We start from the raw sequence: 23,334 nt of genomic DNA on the forward strand, positions 1-23,334 counted from the left end.
ATGTATCATGCGTTGGTTTTTGTGGCACAAAAATAGTGCGCTGTTTTGACTTCCAGTCTTTCAAGAAGCTTAAATCAGGTGGTGGCACTGAAACTGATGCAGGAAGCTTCCTGCTAAAAATAAATGCAGATCCTTTCATTACAAGCACATTGACTTCAGCAGTAGCTCTTCGTTTTGGACATGTCTGAATTTATATCCCACAGCAGAGGTGTCACAGGAAACCCGTTACTCAGGCAGCCCTTATCAGCCTTTTCTTCATGCTGAGGGCAGCCATTGCTTTCATTTGTGCTGCTGTAATTGTGATTTTGCTCTTGCTTAATATATTCCTTTGTGTAATTATTCTCTGCTGTTTCACAGACCAGCCTGCGTTACTTCACTTGCATTTAATTCCACAATTTATTATCAGTGTGGTTATGGAGCTCTGTAACTTTGAGAGCTGGTAAAGTTAGCTTTGGTTTACTGTGTAAAGTGAGCAGCTCATTAGCTTACAGCAGAGAGCTTCTGCAGGTTGAAAGCTGTGTATGTTCAGCGTGCATTGAAAAACAAGGAGTGAAACAGGGCAATTTTTTTGCCAAATCTGTTGAGCAGCCCCCCTCTGGTCGAGGCTCGTTATCACATACTGCTACGTATGAGCATAAAATTCCATGCTGTTGACTGAGAATTCTTAGCTGGTTGACTCCAAAAAGCGTTCCTTTGCTTTGCTGGTGGAGGCACAGTTCTGTGCATGACCTCTCTGGGCTGCCACAAATGCCACCGTTCAACTGTTCAGGAGCAGGAATGCAACCATCTGACGGTGTGTTTGCTTGTGTTCCCTGGGCATGTTCTGAGAAATGGGGGCAGTAGGTGAGTCCTTTTTCAGGCTATTTCTGTGTAAGGCTGCTGGGCCGGCTTTCCAGCCTCAGGGACATCAGCTGTGCTCCCTGCTGGGATGAAGCCGTGGTGTGAAAAGCCCTCTGTCCCTGGAGCTCTGGAAAGGTTGTGTTGGATCCATTGTAGTTATAAGCATTCTGTGATCCGCTTCTTCAGAACAAAGGGGGAAATCTAAGCATTTTCTCATCAGACAAAGCAAAGATCTGAAGGAGATGATGCACCATGCCCCTCTGCTGGGAGTGATGCAGTTGGAGAGGATCCTCACAGCGCTCTCATTTCCTGCCTGCCAGCATTGCTTGTCTGAGATCCCAGTGCCACAGCGAGTCGCGGGTAAACAAGTTGATTGTTTCTGCTGGGTGATCTTAAAGCACTCCTAACTGTCTGCTCAAAATACTTCTCCATCTCAAGGAAATGACTGTTTTGTTTGTCTTAAGGAGTCAGGAATGGGAAATGACGTGAGCACTTAACTATTTTTCCTGGTGTTTGAAGAGGAAGTGCATTCGCTGTCTCAGGTCTGATTTCCAGAGGCATCCAGTGTTTGCCACAGCCCTGTTCAACAGGCCTCAGGGTACCAGAGGTACGTGCACACAGACAGATAAATGCATCCTGAGCGTGGTTTAAGCCTTGTACACCCACCCCAGAGGAGACCCAGTGTCTCCCTCGTGTCTCCCTGTGCCTTGCTGTGGCACAGGTGAGGCATTTCCCCCGTTCTGAACTGCAGCTGCGCTCAGGTCTCATTTATCCAATGTTAAGAGCAGATCTGTGACTATGTTGTCACCTCCCTGACATCAGAGAGTCAAAATTTGCATTTTTTCATGTTTATTTTGCCTAAGCATGAGCTTTATCTGCAGCTGCTGTTATGTTGTGCACAGAAACTTTATCTGTGTGTTGTTCCTGGCTTGACCTTGAACAAGAAACGTTCCAGTGTTTTAGTTCTCTTGGTTGCTGATAACTCTTTGCTCCCAATTTCTTTGCTCAAGGTGTTTGTTCTGTGCTGGTTGCTTCTTTCCAAATCCCATGAAAATGAACATTGGCAATGTGTCTCTCAAACTCCAGATTAACAGTGATTAACAATTAACAGGTGATTAAAAATATCAGCCAAGCTATGAGAATGCAGCTCCATAGCAGCAGGAATTGAGCAGGAATCTGAGCCATGCCTACCTCTGTAACCAGAGCTCTCTTCCAGTTGCAGCACAGGTCTGGAACACCAAGAGCTCAAACCAACTCTTTTTTTTAAGATCTATTAATGTCTGTTTCTTTATCACCTGATGCTGATAGATGACACAGTCTCAGTTCACCTGGCAATCAAGCTGAAGTAACGTTTTTATTGCCCTTTAAAGACTTGGGGTGTTACATGGAAGAAATTTACAGCAGTTATTAATGTAAATTCAACCTCATTGTTTTTTAAACAGCAACATCTGTGTGGTTTCCTTGTGCTTCTGTGCACAATGCCCACAAAAGTGACCTGTAACATGCAGAAGGGGGAAGCTTAACTTCCAAAATGTTCCATATACAAATCAAAGCATATTTATTATATAGACTCCTTATAAATCTGTATGCATGAACCAAATGCAGTCATAGTGAAATGAAGCAGTAGAAATGTTATAATTAAACATCTCTACAATGAAATGTGAAATGGGGTGAATGTTCACCTGGAATGAAACACTGGACTTTGAGCAGCAGTTCCTCGTACCAAAGAAATCCTGCCTCAGCTGCAAGGTGTGGTGGGGGAAGGTGGGGACAAAAATGCCTCTGCTGCTCTGCTTAGTTTGGTCTGTAAAACTGGAAAAGGGGCTGAATTCTATACTGGTGTGCAGTGTGGGTTCAGGTTCTGTTAATGCCACGTAGCTCACAGGTTGCACGCAGCCCTGAGAAATGAAGGGATCTGACTACAGAACTGGTCTTTATTGTCTACAGCCGATACAAAATGTCTCTTGCAGAAATTACTTCCCCAGGTAAGAAAACCAGCACTCAGTGATACATGGGTAACAGTGAAGTAAGGAATTTGAGAATTACTTCTTCACCTAAACGTAATGGTTTATTTCATAGTTTCACTGATGAAATTTTCCATTTGCTTCAATGATCAGCCACGACTGCCATCCTTCTGGTACACATACAGAAGTGTCAGGCATCAGCCTCAGCATGTACAGCCACAAACCAAAGGAACGCTTACATGACAGTTTGCTTTTATAGTGATCACGCACTGATGTGAACATAGACTAAAAATAACAAATGTTTGCTTTAATAAGGATTTTTTTTACAGTAGGCGTAAATATAAAAGTGTTTCAAATTATTTTCACAGGTATCACTGAACATTTCATAGCTGTCTGTTACAGAAGCACCTAAAAGTGCTTTGAGTCTTTCATTTATTATACATAGTTAAAATATATTACACTTCTGAAGGTATCTTAGATCACTGAACAGAGCTGCTAGCATCTCGATGAGCCCAATGGGAGTAAAAGGCAGTCCACATTCATGATGTGAATATACAGTAAGGTGTTTGATGTCCTGCTAAGTCATTGCTCATGTTCTCAGAATAACCATGGTGATGAGACCTGGAGGAAAGGATGAAGAACCAAGTGCTTTAACTTTCCGAGATGGAGAAGACAGTTATGTCATAGGGCAGAAGTAATGCATGCAGGAGTTCATACAGACCCCTTGCATAAGTACTACAAGTATTGCTCCAAATTCTGATGTAGACAAAACTCAGGTGTTCCATTATAGGGAAGTGCTGCCTTGTAGCTAAATCTCAAAGAAGCCATAACTGCTCTGCACAACCACCTGCCTGCTGCAAAATCTCATCCATGTTGAAATCTAAGTTTAACAAGGGCATGGAAGCCATTGGTTTTGATGTGGGATGGTTATGGGCAGCGTAATTCAAATGCTGAGTCATCAGTAAGGCAGGTTAGCTAAAAGCTAGATGGTGATTTTTATTCAGTTCTCTGCAGAACAATATTTGTCCTGAACTCGTCTTTGCTCAGTCTGCACAGGGAGCTTTCTGCAGGCTTTGTGACCTTTGAGAAGGGAGGGAAACAAAAGTTTCCAGAGGCCTAAAAATCTCCCAAACAATTAAAAATAGGCTCCAGGGCTGAAAGCTGAAAATACAGGGTTAGAAAACCTACTACTGCCACACAGAAAAACCCACTGCCATTGTGTTGATAAGAAAAAGGTTCATAGCCATGAATGTATTTAGTACAGGGCAAAGAGGCATATGGAAAAACATACAGGCCTTCTGAAACACCAGAACAGTAATTCATCAGTTCTTAGGCAATCTTATTTCAGGCTTGGAATACGTTTCTATAATAGCCTTTCACAGCACAGATCTTACAGCCTACAGATTTTACCAGACAAAGAAATTGCTGAGGCTCTCTTGCTATGTTGCCTCTCCATACTGATGTAACTTACTTGATAAAGATTTTAAACATAAAAGCATGACTGAACAGAATTGTAATGCTGCCCTCCATTAGACAAGCATTTCATCCCATTAAAGAGGAATTATAGTTCAGCTATTTGTCAAGGTCTGCATTAGCTCAGACAATCCCAAATACCAGAACTGCTGTAGGCCCTGATTTAGATTATTTAAATCACTGCAGAGTAACAGGATTCTGGAAGGTGCTACGGAACAACCTGCACCACAGCTGGGTTTCACTCATTTCTGTGAAGCAAATTCTTCTCCAATGGCATTGAGTCCCATTGGTGTGGAGCAAACCTCCCTTTTCAGTTAAAAACTGAACAATCCATTGTACTTCATTGTGGAAGGAAGTGTTTGCACCTTCGTATGGGCAATCCACTTGTGTTGTAGGTAAGTGCTGTACCCAGAGGAGCCCTTTATGAGCAGTAAGAACCCTGCCCCCAGTAGAACCAAGACCTGTAGCAACTTCACAACGCATCTACGAACAGGTGAGTTGTTGCAAATGTATGAATTCAAATGGTTTAACACTGTGGTTGTCACCAGCAGAAACTGGGACTATTTTCAAAACTAGAGGTAAAAATAAAACCAGGATTACTGCAAGGTTCTAATCTGAAAATACAATGCCATCAGCTCAGATAGAGACATAGGCTTCTGGTCAGCAGCAGGCGAGATCTAAAACCCTTTCAGCAGATGAACTTAGCAAAGTCAGTCACTAAACTGCGTGCATTTAATCAACAAGATCTTGCGTTCTTTCCCACCACTACCTCACCTCCAGCTCTCAGTTTGAAGCTGCCTATCTCCTTTCCTTTAAATTCTCATTTCTGCCAGGCAGGGGGGTGGGAGAACTGAGTTAAGTGCGAGTGCTCTTCCAATCTGAAATAGCTACAGAAAAATAGACAAATCAAATGAAGCGTGCAACTTCTCTATGCTCCTAATTTAGGAGCAAGTGAGCAATCAGGAAGAGGTGTGGATGGCAGTGATCTCTTAGTAAGCAACAATAACCATTTATTTTTGAACATTTCAACTGCTTATCAAGAAGACGACAAATGCAGCCTTTCAGACCAGCTTATTTGGCTTGGAGAGAGAAACAGAACCAGAAGAGTTCTAGGTTCTGCAACAGATTAACTCTGTATTCAGTGTAAGAAACATAATTCATTCCACTCAGTTTTGCTGGCAGGTGATTAGAGGTATGAGTGATTGGGCCAGCCATCAAATGGAGGCAAAACTAGTACATGGAAGCCTGTATATAATACTGACTAAAATCTGGTCTAAAATATTTATAATTAATTTTCCCTCATATATCATTCTGGCTGTAACGTAAAATATAACTGGGGTGGAAAAGAAAACGTAAGGCAGTTCTTTGTCTCCAGGTTTCCTGAAGCTGCTGACAAACAGCTGAGAAGTTCCCCAATCACAAAAGCTCCTCTAAAACACAAAATCCAGAATACTCACCTAAAACATAAGCAGCAACTAACTTTTGATTCACACTTAAATGGAGGTAGAGAGGCACCAGGGATTCCATTTCCCCCAATGTAGGTAGCATTAGTGCTGCAATACACACTATTCCCAGGAAGACTGTTAGTAAACTCGGTCCCGATGAGGCAGGTCTGTTTTCTGAAAAACAAAACAGTACCACTTGTAGGGAGCATCTACCCACACAACATCAGAGCTGCACTACCTTCATATTTTCTTTATCTTTTTGAGTTTGGAGGGGATGGAAAACAACTTACATCCACTTCCCTAAGCTTTCTGCATCTTGCAGTGCAGGAGGCTGCTCCTGTTCCAAGGCTGATGCTGGAATTTGCTTTCACATGACTTTCCAAATCTCTCCCTTCTAGAGGAACAGTCTGCCAGGCCTAGTAGCTATATATACACACTCCTGGCAGTTAGATGTTTCAGCAATGCTTGAGGTTTCACTCTGCATCCTGACACTGATACATTCCCTGTGCAATTAGTAGTTAATTGGGAAAGAACACTAAAAGGAAGTACAGAGGCAGAAAGCTCTTACACCTCCAAACAAGTCTTGGCTACAGCAAGAGCACAGCTGGTGGCCCTTCTTTCTTTAAGGGAGAACTTAAGGCCTGCCCCAGTTCACATGCCACAGCTGAGTAGCATGTTTAGCCTGCTTTGAGAACTGAACTACCACAACAATCCAGTGTCACCCAAACAAGGAAACGCAAACTGCAGATTCATTTATCCTCCATGCTCTTTGCTGTGCTGCAGTTCAATGGCTGGAATCTCCTCACTGACACACTTCAAGCTGTTCATTTCTAACAGGTGGTTCTTAGCACTGTCAACTAACACATTACCAAATACTTTTAGCCAAGTTTTCTATCCTCACTGTGACTGGCTTGTGTGTCCTATTTTAATTCCAGTACTGTTCTTTCTAGGTTGCAGGTTATATGCAAAGACCTTAAGTTGCTGTTTGCTGCTCTTCTGTAAGCAAGCAATACAATTTAATTCAAGGTTTAAAGAGAAGAAGTAGCAGTGTTTAGATTAAGACCAGTATCAGGTTGTTCAGAATGGTTCAAACCCTCTGTACTGGAACAACTGTCACATTAACAGTGTGTTCTGTGGGCCCAGAGACAGTGCAGGTTTAGTTTAACCACGTATCCTCCTGCAATACATACTGAGATGGATGTTTTTTTTTCTTAATACAAGGTGTTTCACCAGCCAGCAAACCATTTATAAATGCTGTCACAGTTTGATTTTAGCAGGAGAAACAGTCTCAAGCAAGTCAGTTTCTTTTCAGGAACTTATTTTTGTTCTTGTCATGAAAAACAAGCAGTGACAAGAACATTACACTGTAATTCAGCAGAGGTTGAGGATCCATTCAGATGCACTTCCAGTAAGACTCAATGTTTTTTCTCTCTCTCCCTGTCACTTTGAGCTGTTTGGTCCAGGCTTTGCCCAAGACTTTAGATTCACTTCATCACATACAAAACATACAAAGAATTTCCAGTGGCAATTCTGCTTTTTTTGTACTTTTCAGACAAAGAAGAAAAACAATTATTATTAATCAAGACAGCACAAGCAGAACTGTCACAGTTTGCTTCTCAAGTGCAATCGTCCTTTGGTGCTAAAGGTAACTAATAAGAATTATTTTCAAGCTTATTTTAGTCTAGTCTTTCTATTATTTAAGCTATTCAAAACTGATCCAGAGAACAGGATGGATAAAGATTTCAACTACCTGGTTGACACAAAGTCTGCTCAAAAAAGACACTTTCAGACAGGTGTTCCTTTATTCGTTTTTCTTCCTCTTCCTTTTGCTGTGGTGGTTCCTTTGCAGATGGAAGCAGAGTGGCAATAATCTCCTTTCTCCCCAGTGCTTTCCTCTGGCTTTGCTCAGACACTTGCAGTCGGAATTTATCTATCACACCATAGTGAGCAGCACGAACATCTCTGTGACGAATCACACTGCAGAGTACAACAATGTCAAGCAGAGGAGCTGGTCAAAACGATGCCTGGTGTGGAATCACGCCCTGCAATGCCAGTGTTTCCTGTTTTCCCCACACAGATGCATTCAGTAGTTCACATCCCCACTCTATGCTCAGTCACTCTGTTCTTGAAGCTCTGATCTTGCCTCGTCTCTCTCCTCCCCGTTTGCTGCACCATGGCAGGGCATTCTAGTTCCTAAATATATCTGCCCCAATTGGCTGGCCAAAAAAACCACAACTATTCTTTCTCAGAAGACACCATTAGGGGCCCGACTGCCACTTTTCACAGAACATCCATTATCTGAAAGATGCCTCCTCTTCAAACAATTTTGCTCTATGCTGTCCAATATGTCAAAAGGTACAGGGGGACGTGGGGTAGATAGGGGAAAAAAAGGACTGCCAAGTGCTTGGACAGACAAGGTGATGGCAGAAGTCTCTGCAGGCTCAAAGCTTTGAAATTATACTTTCCCAAAAGCAAAACTAATTCTCTCTATGGGTAAGAGTCATCTAGATTTAAAGAGATTTTTGAAATCAGAAACTCACCAGTTTAAGGCACGTAACTGCAATATAAACATTTCCCATCCCTTCCATACAAGAAGTGAGCAAGCGTGGCTCTCAGAGCTCTGTGCTGTCAAAGCTTTGCTCAGCAGTCCTGCTACCTTGAGCATATTCTGCAGCCTGAACTGAAATACTGCAGGCACTTGACCAGCTAGCAAGAGTTAGGCCTGCTGTTATCGACCCCATCTGCAGTCAGACCCCAACTGCAGCACAGGCAAAGCTGAGCCATGCCTGGAGTCCATTTGTTCCCTCACAGACTTTTGTACTGCCCAGCAACCACTGTGAACTCTGCTGTTTTGAACAAGTTGACCAAGATGGTTTCAAAATTAAGGCACTGTGATAGCTGTTACATTACTTCTACTTTTATGGTATTTAATATGAAAAAAAAAAATCATATGTAGGACATGTAAAAGGCACAGTTTAAAAATAACACTGATCAAAGGCAATACAGACCTTTGCAACACTGCTCTGCTCACCTGCCTCCTCTCTGCATTTATGATTCATTATGAAAATACCCATCTAGCACTAAAAAAAGAAAACATTCAGGTTTTTAAAAGTCATAGCAGCTCTTAGAGTTAAAACAAAGGATTTTTCTGGAGTGGAAAACTTTTTTTTCTTCTTTATCAGAGGCTATTCTAAATTTCTAAGGTAATAATAGCTAACCTGAAAAAACACCTGTGTATAAGTGGTGTGGCTTCAAGAAGGTTGCCGTATCCTGAGGGAAAAAAGTGGTTTTACCTTTATTAATACAGGATAAACTTTTCAGAAACGATTATGAGCACTATCTCTGTGATACATGTGCATTAAAATGCTACAAGAAACAGATGTTTGTTTCTGGTTTCTTTTAAATGAATTGTGCCACAGCAAGGTATCTACAATCATAAACACAGAGCAGTGCTTATAACCAGTACATAGTTTGAACAGACCGTTCAACAAGGAAACAGAAACTAAGTCATCCCTCCTAAGCAAGATGGGCATAGAAATGCCTGTGGTTTTACTTTAGGAACCAAGCAGTGTGCTTATGTCAGGCTTCAAGCTCAGTGGTGGTTGGGTGAGTGCTTTCATTAAAACAGAGGGATTTTCCCCAACAACACTTCCATACAACCCTGAGAACTGAATCTGCTGTTCTGATAAATTATTTCTCCCTTTAAGACTTCCTTTACAGTTTTTTTTCTCCTCTTATATGTGCTACTATCGACCTAAACAAAATCTGTACATACTGCTGCACTATGAGACTGCATCTGCTGCCAAGCAAAGAGATGTTTTCTGCAGACCCTTATAAACAGATACATGCTCATGTTTCTTGTCAGAGGCCACTGCTTAACTAGAAGCTCCGTAGAATATGTTTATCTGGCAAGCAGCCACACTTACCTAGTACTGCTCATAGCTTTGCAGTAAACACTGACATTGGACAACAACGTCAACAGAACCAGATGGGGTTTTCTTTGCCACACAAAAACTCCCCAGGAAATAGGCATACCTCTTATTTAACACATTTGTTTAAGCCAAAGATGAACTAAACATTGAGAATGTGTAAATGCCTGCTAAACTCTGCCAGTGGCTTACTGATATTCTCATTGATTTTGTTCTATCTGTACCTCACAGAGATAATGTTGCAAACATAATGAAAAAACCTGGGCAATTGTATCATATCTATTAGTTCTTTCTCTACTTTGAATTCCAGCAGCCTGCAGGCCCTGCATGTTACTGCAGTAAACTTAACCAGCATTCATTTCTCCTCTGTTATGGTGCTGGGACCTGAAAGGAGAAGTAAAGGGGGAAGGAGGGGTGGAAGAGAGAGCAGAGAGTACAAGACAGGTGGTCAGGGTGAAGGATGGGCAAAAGTACCTTCGTTAAATATGTCCCAGAAGTGTGTTCAGTAGAACTTTGTACGTTTTCACTTTGTCAATCTGCAAACAAATATTTCTCCCAAAGAAATCCCAACCCTAGGGGTGGTCTTGTTCTTCTTGTTAGAAATAACAAGATAGCACTCAGAGACTCCATACTCTCACTGATGGTTCACAAACTATACTACAGGATGCATTTAGTAGCATGTTGTTTATGCTTAAAGAGAAAACTAAAGAAGCAATCTCCATTACTTTTTCCCTAGAGTAAAAGAACAGTAAAGACTGGATGGCCACGAGAATACAGGAGATCAGGAAAGCGTGGTAATTTTTATATAGTGTATGCTGTGTTTGCTATCATGTACTACCTCTTACAATAATGAAGGAAATTAGGTAATCAGACATCAGGGGAAAAATAAACCACTTTTTACTTACATATCAACACAGCACTGAGGCTTCACTGCTCCGGTCGCATCAACCACCGCATATTTATTTGGAGTTGTACAGAGAACTGCAAAGGAAAGGACAGCAGAGGTGACAAGTCACACATCAACACCTGAGTCATCAACAGATACACGTGAAGACAGGGCTTTGCTTTTGTCGCAAATATGATTCGTTACACAAACTATAATTGGATTGTTCAAGATCACCAACTAATCCTTAAATACAACTTAACCTAAGAAACCCACCTTTGAATTTTAAGGCAAACTCATAGGGGTTATATAGAGTCAACACCTGCTTGTGTGTCGACTGGTCATCTGCATAAAATATAAGTTCTGTAGGAAAAACAAAGACAGGAAGATTTCCTTCCACTAACTCTGGCTGTCTTCTTTGTTGCTGCATTGGCACTGAATCCTCCTTGCTGCTTCTTGTGTTCTTATGAGTTTTGTATCTTCAGCAACTTCAGTTTTAGAATCGTTTAAGAATTCCAAAGCATTTTGGCAATTCTGAAGGAAAAAAGGGAAAAAAGAGAGAAGGTGAGAAGATTGTTCCCTGAACCTCTGGTAAACTGAGGCAGACAACAAAGATGTAAGAAGGCAGAACTCTATACAGGTAGCTGCATAACCGAATATTGTCCTTCAAAAACGTGGCAATGCCTTTTCTATTCCCACCAGATCACATCCATTTAACAAACTGCTCCAAAAGAAATGGATCAGCACTTGTGCAGCCCCCAGTCTGCTGTGACTCTGTGACATGACTGTGCAACACAAAGCAAACGACACAAATAAACGCCACTCTCACCTCAGAAAACAAACAGTTGAGAAAAGAGCAAAATGAGGAAACACAGCAGCAGGCATCACTGAAAGGATCTCAGTGCGCTGTGAGCTGTGCAGCCGTTCCTGGATGAAGCGTAACTGAGGTATCTGCTCACACAGGAAGATTCAGAACAAAGGAATGGGGAACATCTTCGTGCTTTGTCTAAACTAAGGTCTTGTTATGATTGCACAGTAGTTACTGGCAACGAATTGAAAATTAACTGGGATGAATAACAGGAGATACATGTTGGATTTCTTACTGGGTTAAGAAATGAGAAAGGTTTTCTACCAATCTGCCTCTAAACAAAACATAACCATCGTGATTCTCCTTTGCCACCCCCACAGTTTTTACTCCAAGTCTCATTCCAGAACTAAAACCAGAACCTCTGACCTGATCGAGCAACAATCCCAAATGTAATTTGTCCAATAAAATTAAGGGCAGATTCCTCAGCACGCGCTGCATGCCAGTGACCTTACACACTGCAGACACAACACAGTGAAACAGCTTCCCCTATTCTTCCCCCAAGATTGTCAGATTTTACTGTACTTCCCCTAGGTTTACTATCAAACTAAAGGTGTCCTGTGAGGCTCAGCTTTATTCTACAATAGGAAATAATAAACGAATTAAAAGTTCCCACAGTCTCACGAGCTGTGATGTCTGCTTTCAATGCAGCCTTACAGAACATCTGTTCCAGCTGTTCTCCAGACAAATAACCTGATCTGGTTGCACCTTAAGAAATTCAGTTTCTGAAATGTCTACATTGAATTCCCATAGCACCCCGAACAAACAAAAATAAAAGCTTGGATTTTTGCATTCAGAACATCGTGATGTTTACATTTCCAACACCAAATCTGCGCTTTGTATTCGAAACGTGACAGGAATGAATGTTTGCTAGAAGGTATTTTTGTAGCCCCATCTTTCAATGCACAGGCTGTGCTTCTCGTTAAGCCCTTCTGTTTCTTTACCTTTTTAAAGCAGCGACTCGTTAGAGAACTGCTCTCACTGGACACCTTTCCCTGGGCCCACTTGCTGTGCAGAGCACAGGTTGATTTCCGCTTCACTGCAACGCTACTAAGAATACTCTGAAAACAAATCCCCAGTGAGAGCGTTCCAAAGCTGATGCTCTGCTACCTTATTAAGAAGGGACTGGAAAAAGAAACAGATCTGTGAGTGGCAATTTGGGCTCCGTGGTGCTTCCTAGAATTGTCATAAATGCATTTTGTTTCAGAGGAATGAACGAGCTCTAAGATCACTGCGTGGAGCAGCTGCAAACAATATTTCCTGCAAAACTGTACGAGCCATTGCAAAATGAGATTAAATAGATTAATATACATCAAATATGTTATTACATTATTAATATGACTATCTGCCAAATAATCAGCATAGGAAATAATGTCTTCTGAAGCTTCTGATGCACAGATTTTGTACTTTTTTTATTTCTTTTTCCTCCCAAAATTAACACAGTATACAGTAAGTTCACATGAGAACACCTGGCACTCAAACAGACCTACTGCATACATTATACATATCAGATATATGAGCCATCTTCTTGAAATGAACAATTGCTTTCCTAACAAGTGTTCTACTTCTGTACAACCACTACCAAAATACTGCCAGATATTTAGGTGACCAGATTTATTAAAATGTAAACCATTTGTTTTTTATTTAATGATTACAAATGAAGCATCACAGAATCATAGAATGGCCTGGGTTGAAAAGGACCACAATGATCATTTAGTTTCAACCCCCTGTTGTGTGCAGGGTCACCAACCACCAGACCAGAGCCACATCCAGCCTGGCCTTGAATGCTTCCAGGGATGGAGTACCACAGTCCCATTAAACTCTGCATGGGTTTCATTCTGATTTCTGGCATCACTGCACAGCTCCAGTTTCCTCAGCTCAGCCAACAGCAAGCAGCCAGGTGCTCCCAGCCCACACATCACAGCACGCAGAGCTGTGCACCATAAGCCTACCAGCAGGTCTTGCTCTTACACATCCATTGGTAACAGTGCACAAACCTTCCTCGATTCCACAAGTTTTCACATTGAAAGCTACCAACCCTAAAAAGAAGTGCATCCCATTATTGCTTCCTTTTCTTATTTAACTTGGCTGGATAAGAAGTTAGCACTCAAACTGGCAGAAGTAAAGTCTGGCAAACTCAGCTCTACAACAGACTCATTTGCTGACACAGCAGTGTCATTCAGGATATAAAGTTGTAGATTTCTAGGCAAGCCACAAGCATTCCTTTTGAGAGAATTATTTCAGCTGACAAGTTGCCTTGCTGGGATACCTCACCAGGTAATATCAGCACAAGTACTTTTCCTAAAGACAGCATTGTAAGTTGTACAAACACAGGGGAGGTATGGCAGTTTAGTAGTGCAGCTTTCACACAGTGCTCATCAACAACAAACTGTCATTTTTTTTTTAAACAGAGGAAGCCTGTATCATGAAAATGCCTTTGCATGGATCAAACCCAGAGCAGGACTCCTGCTGATGCCCAGAGCACAGCTACGCAGTGCTGCTTTGGCACCGTTGGCAGAGCACTTAAAAGGAACGTGGCCATTGCTGTTCTCCACGCTGCACTACAACACAGCAACTCCTATCAGATCACTTTGTGCAGCCAATGGTCACCAGAATTAATCCCAGAACACAAAGATAAGAACAAACAAACGCTTACAAAACACAGACCTGTGGTCTCTATCTATGACCACCAGCACAACTCCACGCAGCATTAGGACTGTGCCAAACTCAAGGCTCCCTGCAGGACAGGGCTGAGGTGGAACACCTGAGCAATGCCAGCCTGCTTTCCAGCGCTCTCTGAGGTCCACACCAACCACTATCCGTGATATTTTCTTCAGCTCACTAAGGATCTCTCCTCCCTGAAGCTACTAAATATACAATGCATGTGTCACACCAGCATGAACTGTCAGCATTTCCTCTGAAACCCCTTTCTTCATAAGCTTAACAGGAATAAAAAACAAAAAACATGAAGTGAAACTTCTCTCTAGGCTCAGAAATGACAGCCCTTCTGATTTGTTTTTATTTAACAATTACGTGCAGAAAAAATAAATCAAGGAGGGGGAAGCTTTTTGTTCCATTTTAACTTTCATCAGCTCATCACTATGGCTTCCCAGCACACTTGTTTGGTTTTTCTTTTTTCAAACAGTGGCAAATGACAGAACATCATTTGGTAAACACTTTATTCAGAGAACTCTTTAGAGCCATAGTTTCCAGATTCTCCTTTTAAAAACTGTAATTAAGGTGTAATCTATGTCTGTTCTATCCCATAATCTACCCTCTAAAGCTTCACAAGAGCTTTTCCACACCATTTACTTAACAAACACACAACTGAGGTACAGATGACTTTGGAGCACATATTCACAAAATAAGCCAAGAAGACCTCGAAATTTCTCCCAGTGCCAGGAGAAGTTTAAGCTTCAGCGTGAGCTCCGTGCAAACAGAGCACAAGAAGCAGATCTATTAACGTTTCATCTTTCCAAAAGCTTGTGAAGGCCTCAAAACACACTTTGCAAACGCAAAACAAACATTGCAACGCAATGTTTAAACTACCTGCAATTATCTGGGAGAGTCATCCAGTGATGAGCACAGAGCCAGCGGTGGGGATGGCTGCGTTCCATTATTGCCAGCTCTGTCACTGACCCTGTGACCTTGAGCAAGCTGGTTAACCTCACTTCAGTTTGCTGATCTATGAGGGCACATATTCTGCAAAGCACTGAAGTGGGTGGACAGTGACATCAGAACTGGCAGAACCACTCTGAGACTTCTCAAACCCTCTGCTACTGCACAGAGCAATGAGAGCGTCACTGAACTGTCCTCAGGATGCTGGAAATCAGAAGACTCTCAGAGGAGGTCACTTATTAGAACCAACAGCACAACTTGCTTGATCCACACCTTTCATCATAGAATCACAGAATGGTCTGTGTTGAAAAGGACCACAATAATCACTTAGTTCCAACCCCCCTGCTGTGTGCAGGGTTGCCATCCAGCAGACCAGGCTGCCCAGAGCCACATCCAGCCTCACCCTGAATGCTTCCAGGGATGGGGCATCCACAGCCTCCTTGGACAACCTGTTCCAGTGCATCACCACCCTCTGAGTGAAAAACTTCCTCCTAATATCTAACCTAAACGTCCTCATCTCAGTTTAAAACCATTCTCCCTTGTCCTATCACTATTCAGCCTCGTAAACAGCCATTCTCCCTCCTGTAATACGCTCCCTTCAAGTTCTGGAAGGCCACAATGAGGTCTCCCCAAAGCCTTCTCTTCTCCAAGCTAAACAAGCCCAGTTCTGTCAACCTTTCCTCACAGGAGAGCTGCTCCAGCCCCTGATCATCTTAGTGCCCTCCTCTGAACCCGCTCCAAGAGCTCCACATCCTTCCTGTGCTGGGAGCCCCGTGTCTGGACGCAGAGCTGCAGATGGGGCCTCACAAGAGCTGAATAGAAGGGGACAATCACCCCCCTCTTCCTGCTGGCCACCCCTTTTTTAACGCAACCCAGAACACAGCCCAGTTATTTTTCCTTGACTTTTTCAGACGCCGACAAGGTGACAACAGCAGCTTTGTTCGAACACACCTGAGGGGCGTGCAGCAGCAGGGACACGTGGAATCCCAGCCGGGCTCAGCTGCTGCTCCCTCCACAGGGCGCTATGGGGGCACAAGGGCGCTGTGCCCCGGCCCTCGCACTCACACGGCGCTACACGGCCTTTCATCCCCAGGTTCAGCTGCACAGATCAAATGTCAGGACGGCACCGATTCACTGCGGGAAACGCTCTTCCTTGAGAGAAACACGGGAAAGAAGCCGCTCTAATTGGGCTCTTAAGACGCACCTACTGAAGGCAGAGAAACAGGAGCGACGGCACACGCTCTACGTATCCCCTTTGTTATTCGGGAGCGGAGATCGAGGCGGCGGCGGGGCTCCGACAGCCCGGCCCCGCTCCGCCCGGCACAGCGCGCCGTCCCCGCCGCCCCTCACAGCCCGTCCTGGCCCGGCCCGCTGCCCGCGCTGGGCATTGAGGCCTGGCAGCGAGGCCTCGCCGGGTCCGGCGGCGCTCCGTGCCGGTAAGAGAAGCGGGCAGGAGGCGGCGTTCCTGTCCCGCCCCGGCGGCGTCGCGCGGCGCCCCCCTCCCCGCACTCACCGCTCGGGGCCGCTGGCTGCGGGCTCGCCCGGCGCCCCCTTTGTGCGGCGCCCCCCCGCCTGCTCCCGTCACTGAGGGTAGCGTCGTCGCTATGGCTGCCGGGATGGCGGCGGGCTCCCTCTTGCCTCCAGCCATCGCGAGACGTCAGCGAGCCCCGCCCCCGCCGCTTCGCTCCCGCCTCCCGCCACCATGTCGGCCGGTCCGTCGGTAGGGAGCGGTCGCTGTGGGCCGTTCTGCGGGTGCTTTCGGGGTGTTTTTCCTTCCCCCCGGCTGGCCAGTGCCCTTAGGCCGTCGTCCAGCAGAACGCCTGAAGCGACGCGTGGATCCTGTGAGCTGCTCTGCAGTTGCGTTTGTTCCTTGTTCCTCTTATTTACTTAGCGGCCTCATTTTTGTTAAGCTGTTTGTGGACTTCGGCTCCTTTTGCGCACTGTCCGTTATCGCCTTTGTTTTTATTCTGCCTTGGGCTTCTTAGCACTGCATGGTGCGAAAAATCCAGCCCCACAGTCAGTGTGCGAGGCCACTAGCAGCTGTAAGATGGACACTGCGGCGCTTTTATTACGGGCCAGGTGAATAATTAAGATTTATAATTAAGCCTTCCAAGCCAGTAGGGCTGCAAAATCTTTTACCCATTAGCAGAGTGAAACGACTTGCAATTCTGCATGAAACAAACAGCAGCCATTGGCATTTCGTGTCATGAAGCAATGCAGGACAGAAAGCAACGTATTTTGTCTGTTAAAAGTCGTGAAAGGCAGAGTAAAAGAAAACTATTACTTTTGCAGCTCAGCCAAGATGCATTAACGCTCATCTTTTACCAAATCCTTCTGCAGGTCTCATCGTTGCTCGTAGTTCATTAGGAAGTTTCATAGCCACAAATTACTTAATACTACAGTTGAAATATATGTAGGAATTATAATCCTGTCAATTTCTGGAAGTCTGTGCAGTGAAAACTAGTTTATTTTGTGTCTGAACAACTTTCAATCAGCTAGAAGTAGCAGTTCTAAATGCTTACAAATAAGCTGGAATCACTGTTTTCAGACTGATTGACAGACTGGTCTTCTCTGAGAGCTCATTTTGGATCCACTAAGATGATCAGGGGGCTGCAGCACCTCCCCTATGAAGACAGGCTGAGGGAGCTGGGCTTGTTCAGCCTGGAGGAAAGAATGCTGTGGAATGACCTGATTGCAGCCCTTCAGTACCTAAAGGGAGCCTATAAACAGCAGGGGAATCAACTCTTTGAAAGGAAATGGTTTTAAGTTGAGGGGGGGAAGGTTTAGATTGCATGTCAGGGGGAAGTTCTTCACTATGAGAGTGGTGAGGTGCTGGAACAGCTGTGCAGAGAGGCTGTGGATGCCCCATTCCTGGAGGTGTTCAAGACCAGGCTGGATGAGGCCCTGAGCAGCCTGGGCTGGTATTAAATGTGGAGGTTGGTGGCCCTGCGTGTGGCAGCGGGTTTGGACCTCGAGGTCCCTTCCCACCCTGGCCACTCTGTGATTCTGTGAGTTTCCAGCACTCAACTTTAAACAGTAAAAACAACTGTCTCACTTTCAATGGTGTTTACACATACTGACTGCTTGTTGACAATCAGCAATCACACTGGGCTCCTCCTTTTCCACTCACCTATCTGGGCTTTGTTTTGAGTTATTTTGGTATCTTAAAAGCCCTGTGTTGACTCCAATTAAATGTGTATTGTGTACAGCTGAGTAGGAGTCAGTGTTCCGTCCTTGTTTGCTGTGCCTGATGCATCAGAGAGCACACACCCCACGTCACTGACAATTTTGCAATAGCGAGCCCTTGAGAGAGATTGTGTTTCATACAGGACGTTATTGAATGTATGGATGTGCTGCTGCTATTTAACAAGTACTGATGCATGCAAAAATACTGCGGAGCTGCTTGATAAACTCACTGATGCAGAGTTTTTGGTGTGGAGCATGTCCAAACCCAGACTGATGCAGTCCTGCCTCTTGCTGCCTTGCCAGCAGTGCCCAATACTTCAGATGGTTGAAAAGAGTATTGTAAGGAGTGCCTTGTGCTGTCTGTAGGCTGCTCATCTGAGATGTGGAAAATAGAGACTGCTGCCATGTATGGCAATGATGAGAATTATCTCACAGATTTATGTGAAGTTCTTTACAGTCAGATTATTGTTTCTTTCAGTTTCTCCTTCTCAGTTTTACGTTATTTTTGCCAGAATAACTGTGTTCTGGATCAGAGGCGGACCGAGGCTGCAGTCCTTTTTGCAATGCTGGTAAGGCGGAGGAAAAAGTGAGAAAAATATGTGGATGAGGAGGAAGTCAGAAATATAGATCCAAAGAAGCAGAGACATAAGATGCAGTAGTGAATATGCGACAAGCTGGTCAGGTCGCTGTAAGTGTAATTGGAGGAGTTAAAAAAAATTCTGTTCCTGCAGCTTATGTTTGGTCCTCTTAATTTTCTACCCACCTTGGAAACCACTGTGAGTTACCTAAAAACACTGGCTTGTCTTTGTTACATAAAATATTGCCTGCTTGCTGCCAGAAACCTGAGACCGGAGTCTGCAAATACGGAATGCTCCTGAATGACTTCTCTGGAAGTGTTTTTGGTTGCTGTGGTGATTATCCATCTGTTTAAATACTTTATATGTGAGATTCTAAACTCGTTTGTTGTGGAGATTTTCTTGAGTTGTGAGAAAAACAGCATTAATGCCCGATTACCCCTGTGAATTTGGTTCTCTTTGACAGTTGCCTTCTCCATGGCACGGCATTGCAAATCCACTTCTCCTTTCAAATACCTCAGGAAATGAGGTGACCTATCTGCAATATTTCCATTCACACCCACGTTGTGTTGTTTTTATCTTGTCTTTCTCTGGACAGTGTTTTCTAGTTAATACCAGCTTATAAAAGAAAACAACGCAAAAAACAGGCAACATCATGAAAGATATTTGTTTCATTTTAAAAGACTCTCAGAAGAAAAAAAAAAATACTGCATTCAAACTACCACCTTTTAAAGCAGCCTAAATGTTCTCACTTATAATAAAAGTAAGAATTGTTCAACCTGTACTGTCCAAACAGTTCTTGTACCTTTAAATCACCCATTAAAAGTTTGGCTTTCTTTTCCACTTGCTTCTGAGGCAACTTTTGAAATTTCCACCCCTCAGTGGCAGCATGCTGCATTCCCATTCTATGTCACTTGGGACTTAAATGTACTAGCATGTATTCTTTGTGTCAGGGGTTACAGTGTTTGTTTTTATGACTAATAATGTGGACCTTGGGAGCCACATATCAAAGCGCCATTGAGGAAATATCTAAACCTCTGTTAAAGTGTAATCCCTTTCAAGGCATGTCCATACAGGAGAGCAAAGACATCTGAAAGCTCTCAACTGCCCATGCTCCAAGCTGCCTTGGAAGCAAGCCTGTTCGAGCATAGAAGTCCTTTACCTTCTGTGCCTCCACTAATGGCCCCTGTGACATTCTCCTGGTGAGTACAGCATGCAGAAAGCTGTATTTCCTTCAGAGTAGATACAGTGATTTGGGAAAACTACTGCCTAAAGTGTAGCTCACTTCAAAATAATAAAGTTAAACAAGGGCAGGTTTCATGCATGCTCATTCTTGAGAATGAAGCCAGTGTAAGATCTAAACATTCATTTAACTCTCACTCAGGTCTCACGTTGAGTCAATTTTGCCCAAATATACTTCACACAGGTATCAAGATTTGCTTCTTTGTACTTGGTGTCTGAACTTATGTTTATTGATGTTGGAGTTCTTGATATATCCTTTGTTCTGCGAAGCTATATGAAAGAAGCCATAATTGGTTCTTAGACACCATGATATTTATAATCATTTAGGAACCTCAGAGAGAGCAATCACTGAGGGTTTTATAGATAGTCATCATCTTTATGAAGTGTAGGATCTATTTCTGTATTGTCTGTTGGACCCTGCTGAGAACCTCCGTTGTCCTGCTCAACACAAAGCTGCAAACTCAGCGTGGGCTCTGCTTCTTTCAAGGATGTGTGCATACATCTCTTAGAAATCAGCAGTTACGGTTGTTTCATTAGACCTCTAATAACATCTCTACTTCATTTTCCTTCCAAATATGTTTACTTCAGGGTTGACACTTATAATGTCATCTCAAAAGAAAGAGGCTCTCCTGACAGATTTACAGTTATTATAAAATATGATGCTATCTGCATACAAATGGACAGTAGGAGCTTTAAAGAGATTTTCCCTATTATTGCTGCCCAAGGAAGCAATAAAAATTTAACATTTACCATTGGGAAACACCTGCAGAGATTAAATTAAAACTAGATTATATGCTTATCAGTTAAATGTTACAAAAGCAAACTCTTTAGAGATTAACATAAAAAGCATTGCTATACAAATCTTATTAACGGCTTCGCTCTCAGTACAATCCATTCTACACCTCCGCTGCTCAGTTGTTCCACGTGTGCAACTTATTAAGTCTTTGTGCAGCTGTACAGTGTGGAGGCAGGGCAGCCTTACTGAGGGCTCTGCTGTCCTGCTGGCAAATGCCTATGCTGATATTTAGATTTGTCTTTAAAAGTTGACCTCAAGTACCATTTGTCCTTCTCTTTCTGATCCTAGCTACTTTCTGAAGGACTCTTTGCATTACACGCTGTTTCTTGAGCGTGGAACTGAGATGTGTTCTGGGCTCCTGCATGGAGTTCTGCTGGGAATATACCTGGGAACCATGCACCTTTGCTATTGAACTCTTTCTTTATTAAGGTCAGCAGGACAGAGGATTTTTAAAAGGCTGGGAGCAGAGAACAAGACACTGTTGTTGCTGATAGCAGATATCTGTGCTTAGTTCATGCAACCTTCAGTACGTGGTGAACATATTACAGAAATTGGAGTCTAGGAGGCATATGGGCTGGAGTTACCTCTGATCTGGAAATTCAGAAAGCTCCAAGGCTTTAAAAAGCAACAGGCCTTTGGAGAATTCTGAACCACATATGGGAATACACAACTCAGCAACAGCCACATCTTCAATTACTTACACTAAGGCTCAGGCCATAAAGAGCTTTGATTGTGGAGATCCAACTCGGTTTGATGGATCAGCAGAGCGTGACATTGACAGGACATTCAGATTGTTTGTGACGTGATTGTAAAATAAATCTTGTCATTTCCCAGGGACAAATGCAAAGGGCCATGGCTCTGTAAACATTTCTCCTCTGGACAAATCTGACCTAGGAACCCCATGGCCATTTTTTCCAACCACTTGCCATATCCTCTGTTCTGTCAACGTAGACCTTAGCATTTAGTTAGGTGAGTCGGGAGCATGGAAGGAATCCAATTTAAAGCCTATCAATTTAGGCTTATGAAAATATGGAAAATAGAGCATTGATCTATTGGAGTGGGGGATGCTGAGGTTGAAGGGCATAGCCAAAGACTGGGGTGCAGAAATAGCTGGAACTTGCTTTGCAAGGGAGAAAAATGACTATGCAAGCGTGGCCTAACATTTTAAGTAATAAGTGTTTGTTGGCCCAGATGATATTCACTGAAAGAGGTTAGGGAGTGTTCGAACAAGTATATCCAGATCAGAGGGGTGGTAACCTATTGCAAAGCAATGCTCACAAACCCCTGGGCTGACTGAGGGAGGACTCTTTGTCAACACAGCTGGGTTTGGGAGGAGATATGTGTCCACAGACACAGCTCCCCGCACTGTCACAGTGTGCACCAGTCTTCCCTTACACCTCCCTCCAAAATGTAAGATAATGTGTCTTCCAGCAGTGCTGTAGCGTGCAGTTTGCCCTCCCACGTACCTGAAGGGATGAACTGTACCTTAGCATTTTTATAACAGACTTTCCTTTGAGGGTAGGTGTTTGATGACCAGCAGAAGCCATAGGCACATCCGAATTCTGGGTGTGAGTTTGTTCTGTCATTTTATTTGGACGAATTACAGTATTTAACTTGGAATGGCCTGCTCGTGTCTTTTGCTTGACTTTCAGGCTCTGAGCTGTGTGAATTACTGACATGGGAATTTAAGATGTCATTTTTCAAAAATGACATATGTTTTTGTATGTACCTGTATCCAAGATGGGGAAACTACTTAACTGCAGTCTGAATTTTCCAGTCACTATATTAAGTAATTCACTCCTACTGCCACTAGAGGTATAACATTCTCTTGTGCAAATACCAAAGGAAACATTTGGTTGGAAGCCTTGCCCGTATTAATATTTCATTTTTCAAATAATGCTTTTAATCTGTTTTTTTTTTGGGGGGGGGGGGGGAAAGGGTTGGTTTTTGTTTTTTTTTTTGAGGCCTCATCCTACTCAGCCTTTTCCTGTTGGGAACTCTGTCTCTTATTGAACTAAAGCTAACTGCTTGTGAGATGAAATGCCACTTTGTCATGAAAGGATGCAGAACTGAGTGCTCATTTAAGCTGCATGAGAAGCTGAACTGTAGTGTCAGTCAGCACATTGGTCACCTGTGACTGGCTCACACGCAAGCTTGTACCAGCACGTTTACAAGTCTTGTTTCACGTTGCCTGTTGTTCTCCTGGATATTTATGTTCATTCTGAAATGCAAACATAAGAGAATATGATTTGAAATTAATTTCTTTATTATGACCAGCTTTCACTCAGATAGAATCTCCCTTCTGAAGCTCATTAAAACATCACAAAAGTCCCATGTCTCTACCAGGGCTGGCAGGAGAAGTGTGGCCTACGCCGAGGTTTAATCACAGCTCTGTGTGCTCTGTGTGCATGCTGCTTGAGTGCAAGGCAGGGGATGGTTCTGAACCGAGCTGTGGGGATTCTGTGAGAAAGCAGAGGTTGACTAAATGAGGACTAACTGCAGCCCTGCTGGAGCACAG

At 43.4% G+C, this 23,334-nt stretch overlaps 1 protein-coding gene across 4 annotated transcripts; it reads right to left on the bottom strand.

Annotated features, from left to right (window-relative positions):
• Positions 1–2,756: 2,756 nt before the first annotated feature.
• On the bottom strand, positions 2,757–22,673 carry MOSPD1 (motile sperm domain containing 1). 4 transcript variants are annotated; one of them, XM_048959181.1, is made up of 6 exons: positions 16,531–22,673; positions 10,939–11,068; positions 10,557–10,632; positions 7,470–7,699; positions 5,735–5,896; positions 2,757–3,425 (listed from the first exon to the last, which is right to left on the bottom strand). In XM_048959181.1, the coding sequence occupies exons 1-6, from the start codon at positions 16,663–16,665 to the stop codon at positions 3,394–3,396; spliced, it is 765 nt and encodes a 254-aa protein (XP_048815138.1). In that variant the 5' UTR covers positions 16,666–22,673; the 3' UTR covers positions 2,757–3,393. The 4 variants fall into 4 exon arrangements, with proteins under 4 accessions (XP_048815138.1, XP_048815140.1, XP_048815139.1 ...); XM_048959183.1 differs by having other exon boundaries at positions 10,811–11,068; positions 16,531–19,628; XM_048959182.1 differs by having other exon boundaries at positions 7,473–7,699; positions 16,531–19,625.
• Positions 22,674–23,334: the final 661 nt, after the last annotated feature.

Source organism: Lagopus muta, chromosome 13 (assembly GCF_023343835.1).
Source record: "Lagopus muta isolate bLagMut1 chromosome 13, bLagMut1 primary, whole genome shotgun sequence".
NCBI classification, from domain to species: Eukaryota; Metazoa; Chordata; class Aves; order Galliformes; family Phasianidae; genus Lagopus; species Lagopus muta.